Source organism: Nothobranchius furzeri, chromosome 4 (genome assembly GCF_043380555.1).
Source record: "Nothobranchius furzeri strain GRZ-AD chromosome 4, NfurGRZ-RIMD1, whole genome shotgun sequence".
Taxonomy (NCBI): Eukaryota; Metazoa; Chordata; class Actinopteri; order Cyprinodontiformes; family Nothobranchiidae; genus Nothobranchius; species Nothobranchius furzeri.
In genome coordinates, this window is record NC_091744.1 from 87,615,555 (window position 1) to 87,626,795 (window position 11,241).

Here is an 11,241-nt window from a genome sequence, read left to right on the forward strand (position 1 = left end):
CTCTGACAGCCACTTTCATTTCCTTCTCCCTCCCTGCACTAATCCCCTCTGAGCAGCAGAGAGAGAGAGGATGTTTCAGGGCTTATTTACTCTTGTAAAAATATGACTTCTTCTCGGCTTTCCTTGAAGCCAGAACGATGCGTGCGATGGAAGCGTTGTTTCTGCCTTCAGATTACGCCATGAAGACGTTGTGATCTGTGAACTGAAACCTGAAAGCAGATAAAACCAGCTGGGCTCGTCATCACGAATGCTTAGGCGTCTTTATTGGTAAACAAAACCAGACACTGAGTGCTTTTACTCTGTAATCATCGCTCCATTTCTTATATAAAGGATCAAATTTACAATCTTATATTAATGTAATCAAACCCAAGACGTTTAGTCTTTGAAGATGCAGGAACATTAGATAGTCACGCTTAAGGGCGTTATGAATTGTTCATGGCTATCACGATGTTGCAACAACTTGTTTTACTCATTTATTATAAATGATCTCTTGCCGCTGTGGCTGCCACGTCTGCTTAGCAGTGAAAGTGCTCAACAGGAGGAATGAAGCCGCGCTCCTTCCAGGAGATCTGCAGGAATTTCTCCTGAGCAACCAGGAAAGTTTCCCCTGAAGCTTTTTTAAGCGTGTTGTTCCCCGTTCATTCAGATCAGACGCGTGTGTATTTGTAAAGGTTTCTCAGTTTTAAATATGAACTGGCAACGAGTCAAACTCTATAGGGATGTAAGAAATCTGGATGGACTAACAAACATGTTTGATCTTTTGACCTGAAACATGACTGAAAAGCCTTTTTTCACCACAGATCTACATAAACATATGGTCCAGACATCGTGGACGCTGCTACTGACCACTTAAAGCAAGGCAGCAGCAGGTATAAATACTATTTAGAAATGAAATATTAGCTTTCTGCTGTTGCTCTTTGAGACGTTTGCATTAAACAGCAACAACAGTTCACTATTAAAATCCCACAAGTTTTATATGTTACATTTCTTTATTATAATTAGCTTTTTTGTGTCTCTAATAATAATCTTTAAGGACGTTTCCCCGTAGCGTTTGTATGAAAAGACACCGACAGATCCATGATGATGGTGCAGCTAGTCTCATGCTTCATGTTGCTGGCCTTACTCCAGATGCTACCAGGCTACTGCAGCTCCCAGACAACAGCACAATCATTCTTGCGATGGCGCACCGATGGCACGCTGCCGGGCCGTTCACACCTGCTGCAGCGCTGCCACCATCAGCTATCTGTCCACATCTGCTTATACGGAGGGGTCGAATTGCTAACGATGCAACGAACGGTGCCCGCACTCAGCCTGGTTTCCACCACTCGCTCGCTCACACGAAATACCACCTCTTGTTTCCAGTGTGCTTCTCTGCAGGTGATCTCAAATGTTCTCCGGTTGGATTTTACACTAAAATGTAATTTTTGGTTTTCGGGGAAAGTCAGCAGGATTCTGATCAGGTGGGCCGTTCCTCCCAATCACACCCCTCCAGGTCAAGCTGTCATTGCCCACGTGAGCATTGAAGTCCCCCAGCAGGACAATGGAGTCCTCTGATGGAGCACTATCTAGCACTCGTCCCAGGGACTCCAAAAAGGGTGGGTACTCTGAACTGATATTTGGCCCATAAGCACAAACAACAGTCAGGACCCGTTCCCCGACCCAAAGGCGCAAGGAAGCTACCCTCTTGTCCCCCGGGGTAAACCCCAACACACAGGCAGAGAGTCTCGGGGCTAACAAAAAGCCAACCCCAGCCCTCCGCCTCTCACCCGGAGCAACTCCAGCAAAGTAGAGTGTCCAACCCCTCTCCAGGTCTCGGGTTCCAGAGCCAATGCAATGTGTCGAGGTGAGTCCGACTATATCTAGCCGGTACCGCTCAACCTCTGCCACAAGCTCCGGCTCCTTCCCCGCCAGCGAGGTGACGTTCCATGTCCCAAAAACTAGTTTTCTTGTCCGGGGATTGGACCGCCAAGGCTCCCGCCTTGGTCTGCCACCCGATTCACATTGCACCGGACCCTTCATGTTCCTCCTGCGGGTGGTGGGTCCACAGTTGGACGAGCCCATGTATCCGGTTCGGGCTGGGCCCGGCCGGGCCCCATGGGCGAAAGCCCGGCCACCAGGCGCTCGCTCACGGGCCCCAACCCCAGGCCTGGCTCCAGGGTGGGACTCCGGTAACCCTCCGGGCCGGGTACTCCGACTCTTCGTTTTCACCGCCATGAAAGATCCTTCGAGCGGTGTTTTGTTATTGGACTTCTGTGCAAGCCGCAGTTTGGCCATAACGAACACCATGTTCGAACATAAGGATGCCCACCGGTACACTTGGTACCAGGGCAGCCTAGGTCACAGGTCGATGATAGATTTTGTAGTCGTATCATCTGACCTGCGGCCGTATGTTTTGGACACCCGAGTGAAGAGAGGGGCGGAGCTGTCAACTGATCACCACCTGGTGGTGAGTTGGATCAGATGGCAAGGGAACATGCCGCGTAGACCTGGCAGACCCAAACGCATAGTGAGGGTCTGCTGGGAACGCCTGGCAGAAGAACCTGTCAAGACGGTCTTCAACTCCCACCTCCGGCAGAGCTTTGACCACGTCCCGAGAGCAGTGGGGGACATTGAGTCCGAGTGGGCCTTGTTCCACTCTGCGATTGTCGAGGCGGCTGTTGCTAGCTGTGGTCGTAAGGTGGCCGGTGCCAGTCGTGGTGGCAACCCCCGTACCCGCTGGTGGACACCAGAGGTTCGGGGAGCCGTCAGGCTGAAGAAGGAGGCCTACAGGGCGTGGCTGGTCTGTGGGTCTCCGGAGGCAGCAGACAGGTACCGGATAGCCAAGCGGGGTGCAGCAGTGGCAGTTGCCGAGGCAAAATCTCGGGCGTGGGAGGAGTTTGGTGAGGCCATGGAGAAAGACTATCGATCGGCTCCAAAGAGGTTCTGGCAAACCGTCCGGCGCCTCAGGAGAGGAAGGCAGCAACTCGCTCACACTGTTTACAGTGGGGAGGGGGAGCTGCTGACGTCAACTGAGGCTATAGTCGGACGGTGGAAGGAATACTTTGAGGAGCTCCTCAATCCCACCAATGCGCATTCCGAGGAGGAACCAGAGCTGGGAGGCCTGGGGATGGACTGTCCGATCTCGGGGGCAGAAGTTGCTGAGGTAGTCAAACAACTACACAGCGGCGGAGCCCCGGGGGCGGATGAGGTTCGTCCTGGGTATCTCAAGGCTATGGATGTTGTAGGGCTGTCATGGTTGACACGTCTCTACAACATTGCGTGGTCATCGGGGGCAGTTCCTAGGGAGTGGCAGACCGGGGTGGTGGTCCCCATCTTTAAGAAGGGTGACCTGAGGGTGTGTTCCAACTATAGGGGGATCACACTCCTCAGCCTCCCTGGAAAGGTCTACGCCAAGGTACTGGAGAGGAGGGTCCGATCGATAGTTGAATCTCAGATAGAGGAGGAGCAATGTGGTTTTCGTCCTGGCCGTGGAACTGTGGACCAGCTCTATACCCTTGCAAGGGTGATGGAGGGGGCATGGGAGTTTGCCCAACCAATCCACATGTGCTTTGTGGATTTGGAGAAGGCTTATGACCGTGTCCCCAGGGGCACCCTGTGGGGGACGCTCCAGGAGTATGGGGTGGGTGGCTTTCTGTTGAGGGCCATTCAGTCCCTTTACCAGAGGAGCGTGAGTTTGGTCCGCATAGCCGGTAGTAAGTCGGACCTGTTCCCAGTGAGGGTTGGACTCCGCCAGGGCTGCCCTTTGTCACCGGTTCTGTTCATCACTTTTATGGACAGAATTTCTAGACGCAGCCGTGGTGTGGAGTGTGTCGAGTTTGGTGGCAGGAGAATCTCGTCTCTGCTTTTTGCGGATGATGTGGTCCTCCTAGCTTCATCCAGCTCTGACCTTCAGCTCTTGCTGGGTAGGTTCGCGTCCGAATGTGAAGCGGCTGGGATGAGGATCAGCACCTCCAAATCTGAGACCATGGTTCTCGACCGGAAAAGGGTGGCTTGCCACCACCGGGTCGGGGGAGAGGTCCTACCTCAAGTGGAGGAGTTTAAGTATCTCGGGGTCTTGTTCACGAGTGAGGGTAGGAGGGATCGGGAGATCGACAGGCGGATTGGTTCGGCGTCTGCAGTGATGCGGACGCTGAGCCGATCTGTCGTGGGGAAGAGGGAGCTGAGCCAGAAAGCCAGGCTCTCGATTTACCGGTCGATCTACGTCCCAATCCTCACCTATGGTCATGAGCTTTGGGTAATGACCGAAAGAACGAGATCGCGGATACAAGCGGCCGAAATGAGTTTCCTCCGTAGGGTGGCCGGGCTCAGCCTTAGAGATAGGGTGAGGAGCTCGGACATTCGGGAGGGACTCGGAGTAGAACCGCTGCTCCTCCGGATCGAAAGGAGCCAGTTGAGGTGGTTTGGGCATCTGGTCAGGATGCCTCCTGGACGCCTCCCCGGGGAGGTGTTTCGGGCATGTCCTGCCGGCAGAAGGCCCCCGGGTCGACCCAGGACACGTTGGAGAAGTTACATCTCCAATCTGGTCCGGGAACACCTTGGGGTCCTGCCGGAGGAGCTGGTGGACAAGGCCGGGGAGAGGACGGCCTGGAGCTCCCTAGTTGGGATGCTGCCCCCGCGACCCGGACCCGGATAAGCGGAGGAAGACGACGACGACGACGTCAGCAGGATTCTGACCATCTAATGGCAAGAAGGAGGTAAAATAATTTAAAATGATAACGTTAAAGAATCAGCTGACAACTGGCACGCTAACAATAAAATCTGATCAGCTGTTTCTGGATTTAAAAATACTTTCCAGCAGGTTTGGGTGTTTCTTTTCTGTGCTGTAGCTGCCTGAACAGCCTTGGTTTAGAGAAATGGAGATCATGTATGGCATGATTGTTAAGCTAACGGCTAATCTGAGAACAACCAAGACCAAAATGTATTTCTGTTGTTTAAAACTGCTCCTGCCGGCAAACTCCTTCAGTGCTTCATGCAACAGTAGTTTATAAACATTTGCACCTGTGTCTAGTTTACTTTATAATGTTATTTACATGAAATAAACTCATTTATGAATATCACCAGCAGCTGCAACCTTGTTCACCTCTCTGGAAGCTTTATAAATGATGCATTTGATGCTAAATGAGCAGCTTTGTTAGAGTTGTATAGTTGCACCTGACAGGTACGTTATGAGCTATTTCAGGATGACGGTAATGGAGCGGCATTGTTGCACCACATCCACAGGCTTTGCTTCTTAAATTATGCAGGCATAGAAGTACATGTTTAGAAATTAATCTGTATTATATTGACTGATTTGTAAAGGTTTATATGATGACAGGGAAACAGTTTAGCTTGCCTGTGTTCAGACTAGCCGTTAGCACATCAGTCCTGAAGCATGTGACATGTTCTCTGTACAGAGGCTGTTCAGGAAGTGGTCATTTATGAGTTTTACGTACAGAATTAGGCCTTTGTTTACTTTTAAACCTGTTTATTCTGAAGTACCCTGTGATTCTGTCAGACGCGGTCGGACCTCTGCAGCGTAAACAAGGATGCTGGAACACATCAAGTTTTCTTTCCTTAATAAAATGATAAAGTGACATTAGTTTGACGTCAGGAAGTAATACAGGAAGGTTTAATTAAAGGGCAACGTAAATACATCAAAACGTCCCATTATCCATGATTAAAATAGCCTTTCTAGGGTCCGTTCTGCTGGAGCTCTACTTTGATCAGCTGCAGTTAAAGACGTGACTGGAAATGAATGACAAGGTAGCTGTGCATAAAGTACGAGCATTTCATTCACCGACTCTGTTCTCAGTGTGAGTCAGGCTCGTTGGTGAAATAGCCAACCGCCAACATCAGACTGTAAATGAGGACTTTCTGATTTAGTGACTTGTGTTTCCTGATTGCTACTCGTGCATATTGATATCAAATGTATGGCTGACTCATTATTCATGAAACTCTGGGCTGGTTTGGGTTAATTAACTTTCATTATTTTCTGTTTTAGCCTGACAGACTTTCCCTTTTTTCCTCCATAATGATTCTTTTTCATGCAGCAGTGCCTCTGTTTTTGTCTAGCAGCCGTGACACACCTGAGCTAATCAGCTGTCACCCTCCAATTACAAAGGCTGGGAAACCGCTACGGTTCCAGCCAGCGTCTCCAATCTTCCCTCGCCTCCCGCTGCTTGTTACATTTACATTTTAAGCTGACGGTTTTACCCAGGGAGACCTAAAATGAAGGAAGTGAGACGAGCCAACATCAGTGACTCTGTGTGATTTTCTATCTGGTCATTTTTATCCGTGACGAAGGAAGCTGCGAGCCAAATGGTGTTTCTTTTTCCCCTTTTTCTTCCTCTGATGAAGGAAATAAATGTTCACTTTATGCCAACTTTTCAGTGGAAATGCAAATGGAACGCTCCTCAAACAGCTGTGATAAACGTGTGAATCTCTGTGTGTCTGAGTGTTTGGAACAGCGCCGTTACAAATACGTATGAAAAGCAGCGTGGTGTCGCGGGAGAAGTCACCTCTGGTGTTGGAGTTGATTCTGCATGTTGTAGCATGAAGTGACTCATTCATTAGCGACCCCACTGCAGGTAAAGCTCATCCCCCCATCTCCCTCCTCGTTAAATCTTTCTTTCATCTTTCGCTGGCCGGTGCCCTCATGGCCCGTGCCGTCGCTGCAGCTGCGGTGAATTGATTTGGTGATATATTTTTATGTCGGGGCTTTGCTGCTTAGCCGGAGGGGGAGAAGCCTCGTTTAAATCCAGTTCTTCATGTGAGGTGGAACAAGGCTGCCAGGAACTCTCATTAGGTTTGCAAAGCCAGTATTTGAGTCTAAACTTGCTTTGAACGCGGAGTGTGGTCACATGACCAGGAAGAAATATTACAGCTGAAACAAAACAATCACCAGCGGCCGGTCCAGGCACCCTCCCTCTTTTCTTTCTTTTTCAGACACGCTTCAGAGTTCCTCAAGTCCATTTTGTTTCACTGTGTCTGGAAGAGTTATAGCTCACATTCCTCAAGGCTGCTCTCTAATCTTATCCGGAGAGGAGAGAGGCAGAGATGAGGGAGGATAAAGGAAAGAGAAATGACTGAGAGACACGCTGGCGTGTCAACAGTCGGGATGCTCGAGCTGTCTGTGTGTCCCAGACATGGAGCAGGAGCTCCGACCAACAAGTGGGAGCAACAGTGCAGCAGCTGGTTTTAACGGTGCAGCGAAACACAAAAACAAGACAGAAGATGCTTTTTCTTTTTTCCACTAATCTGTATTCATTTATTTTAGTTAAGCTTGTTAAAGGGATACGATGCAACGTAGTCACATTTTTAATGGTTTTTCGGGAGACAGCATGTGCTAAAATGTCCCTTTACCGGGTTAATGAAACGTCTCCCAGATCCCCATTGCTCTCTGTGGCCAGAATCCTGCATTTGCAACTTCAGAGTGCCGGCCCGGTCTGTTAAACGGAGCTGACATACCTGGCGCTGCAGTCTGCTTCCAGCACACTTCCTGCATGTTTTAGATCAGGAACACAGCTGGTGTGTTTAATTTAGTGATGAATCACTCCTGTAGACCCTAAGAAAGGCTGGGGAGACATTTCAGCGGTTAGATTAGGGTGTTAAAAAATAAACGCACAGCAAGGAGATACGTTTAGCTTTTGGTTCGACTAGACGGACACTGGCGGGCTAAAAGCAAGCCAAAACTGCCTAGACTCCCCTTAAATTAAGCGTAAATGCTTCTGGTTACCTTCGTCTATTGTAAATGTTCCTTTCTGCAGCAGCTTAAAATCTATCTTCATCCTCAAATCCTGTCAGGAGACATCAAACTCCTGCATAGCAAGGTATCCGTGTGTAAGTGTCATAGTCAGTGATTAGTACATGTCATTTAGATTAAATAGTCATATGAGAAAAATATCAACAGAATTTTATTAGCAGCGACGCACACGTCTGTATTATGTCATTAATGTGTTTCCTTTAAAGTTACAGAAAATCATGATCATCACTTCCCTGCTTAGGGTGCAACCTATGCGCTAGAGAGCTAGCCAGGTGCCAGCTCCTCATGGTGAAGCAACACCCAGGCAGGAGGACAGATGGATCAGAAAATCAGGAATTGTGTTTATTTAAAGTCATTTTTTGTTAAAATGCAACTTTCATACAAACTACACATATTAAAATAGTTGATTTACTATCAAATATCGATATAAATAAACAACATGTGTTACATCTTTGCATCTTTTTGAGTGAAAAGTATATTTTAGCAAAGTTAGCATATGTGCTAATTTACACTAAAATCATTAAAATAGTTTTTGGAACTCACGTTGGAACAATAATACATTGAATATATGTACTTCAATAAAGTTTGAGCAAAGGCGGCTGAACTTATGAGCGCACTTGTGAAGCTTTTAGTGTCTGTAGTGCTCATATCTATCGTGGAGTACAATTAGAGAGGCAAAGCTAAGTGACATTTCACTGACTGCATGGCTCCTGATTTACCCTTGACTGCAGACCGAGAACATCTTTAAAAGCTTCATGTACGCCATGTGCATTTATACATTTATGTCGTCATATAGACGAGTTTAAAGAGGACCAATGAAAAACACAATACGAGCAAAGTGGCAAACATGAGGATGCTCGACCGCCTCAAACCAGAGCGGAGAGCGTAAGAGGACGTAGCTGCAGAAAGGCACAAGAGTTTGAGTCTTTGTGTGATTTTGTTTTTACAACTCTCTGCAACACCTGAACCACACTAAAGAGACAGGCTGCCGTGTTGCAAAACAAAACAAATCTGATCTTGTTTTAGATTTTTATGCTCCTGCATCCAAACTTGACCTTTCCCCTCTGATCCTCAGATGTTCTCTGAGGGTTCGAAGCTGCAGGAGCAGAAACAGACTTCCTCTCAAGAATAAATAAATGATTTAGCTGGAAGCCGTCGTTAGATGTTCGTGCTTAGGAAACGGGCTCGCTCACACACTCTGAGGATAACTCAAGTGCAAACCTAATTAATTTTAGCTGCAGCTCCTTCTGAAAGAGTCTCCTAATGTCACGGTGAATCAAAGGTGTGCAGCGCTGTTCTTGCTCTGTATCGATTGTCTCGTCTGGGAGAGTAAAGGAGCCGCCTGACGGAGTTTCTAGTTAAAACCAATTAAATTAGTTTCCACTGACTAGAGCTTGAAAGTAAAAAGCTGTGACTTGTTGAGCAGTTTCATCTTAAACTGTTTCTATAAAGTGATGCATCAAAGGCTTTGTAACTGACTCCTCTTTTCCACTTTTCCTCTCCTTTCTCGTCTTTCACTCCTCTTTCCACCCATGCAGGCCTGTAGATTCTGCTGAAATCTCTCATAGTCCCTCTGCAACACTGAACAGCAACGACTTATCTCCCTCACGCGGCCCGGCTTAGGAGAGAAGAAGGAGAGGCTGAAGGAAATCTTCTCACCACGACAAATCAAACGAGCAAACACACGATATCCTCACTGGCACAACCACGGTTTGGCTTTCCTCTCTCATCCTCCGCCACTCTCTCCTGGTTGCATCTGTCCTGCTCTACCTCAGTCTTCTCTCATCTCATCTGATGTCCCTCTCCTTCTATGACTGACTTTCACTCTGTCCATTCTCTCCTTTCACGTTGGGCTTCTCCCCCCAGAGTATTTGGTTTTCTCTCCTCTGTGTTGCACTGACAGGCGTACGCTGGCTGTTAGCAGTGTTAACGGCCGCTGTAGGAGATACTTGAACCAACATGTATATTGATATTGTATCAGAACAGAATCTATTCCACATCAGATCTCTTTGCTCCTCGTAGTTCATCTCAAAGTTCTGGCTCGTACCTTTTTGCCCTCTTCTCCTGATCTTGGCTACCTCCGTAGTTCTGCTGTAGCCTCCCGTTTCTTTTCCGTCCCTATGCATAGACATCTTTCCAGCATAGACGCGCCCCGCCCTCCTGTGCGTCTGTTCACCTCTTCATCTCCGACTCGACCAGGTAAAACTGCTGCCCTGGTCGTTGGAGAGCGTTGACTTGTTGACGTGTTCCTTTGTTTTCTCGTCACAGACTGTGTTTGGTCTTGTTTCGCCGAGAGAACGAAGCCCGTTTCCTTTTGTCTGCGGTGGTTTGTGGTGTTTTAGGACGAGGTTGTAGCCATAAGCCTTCAAAGTAAGAAACTCTGGAGTCGATTCTGCGATTTGCTTTTTGTTTTTATTGCATTATTTGTCATGGAGTGGAAAACAGTATATCCTTGCAGTAATGGTGTAAAACTTAAAAAAGGTATTATTAAATAAATATTTTATTTTTTACCATTGTATAAATATACAGTATTGATTAACTTATGTATTTTTTTTGCTAGTTCTTTGATCACCCCCACAGTCAGTGAGTCACAAATGAGGAAACCTTTCTTTCTGTGAGTTTAGGTATTATTTCTAATGCTATTGCTGTGTTCTCTATTTTATTGTAACATCTTTCTTGTTTGTTTGTTTTTGTGCTTGTTTACTCCTTTAAAATCTGTGATTGATTGCACAATCGGGAGTGTGGTTTTGTTGACTGCCTTTGTGTTTGGATTTGATTTGATCTCCCGTCGGTTCTGCCTCTCCCCTTCTGTGTCCATCTTCATTCCAAGTCACAGGAAGTTTGTGTGAGAAGAAAACAAAGACTGTGCTTTTGTGGCTAGTTTAGCCTTTTTCTTTTGCGCTCATCTGAAGAACTTGGCGTGTATGGGTTTTTTGGAAGACCACCTTAAAGAAAAGATGACATTTGAATGAGTTATGTCTGTCTTTTGCACTAATTTAATAAAGCCGTTACTGAAAGGTGCCGCGGTGCCGTGTGTTTTCTCTCACGACGTCTGGCGTCTCCTCGTGGTGGGTTTACTGTCTTCTGCTTTCACGATTCTTCATTACACCAGGTTCTTTTGCACTTTTCACACCACTGAGTTTAATACGTGTTTCATGTTGGAAATAAATGATGAGATCAAATTTATAAGATATAAAACAATCTGGTGGTCGTGGAAGAGATGTTAGTCAGATCACTGCATGCATCAAGCAGAGGAAACATCTGAGATTGCTGAAACAACTAAAACGGGACTAAGAACTGTCCGGCGCATTATTAAAACTGGTCTGATGAGTCCGGATGAACCAGGGTGAGAAGAGAGGCAGATGGACGGATGCACCCATCATGCCTAGTGCCTACTGTACACGCCTGTGGGGGCAGTGCCATGATCTGGGCTTGCTGCAGGCAGTCAGGTCTAGGTTCGGCAACACGATGTGCTCCAAGAATGAGGTCAGCTGACTACC

The 11,241-nt window shown here is 47.4% G+C and overlaps 1 protein-coding gene across 2 annotated transcripts in view; it reads left to right on the top strand.

Moving 5' to 3' along the window:
- The window catches only part of cdh13 (cadherin 13, H-cadherin (heart)), a 428,096-nt gene extending 417,334 nt beyond the window's left edge, over positions 1 to 10,762 (top strand). For both annotated transcript variants that reach the window (XM_054733486.2, XM_054733485.2), the window contains one exon: positions 9,280 to 10,762. In XM_054733486.2, the coding sequence (XP_054589461.1) occupies positions 9,280 to 9,287 (8 nt within the window). In that variant the 3' untranslated portion in view covers positions 9,288 to 10,762. The remainder of the gene's footprint in view (positions 1 to 9,279) is intronic.
- The last annotated feature ends 479 nt before the right edge of the window (positions 10,763 to 11,241 follow it).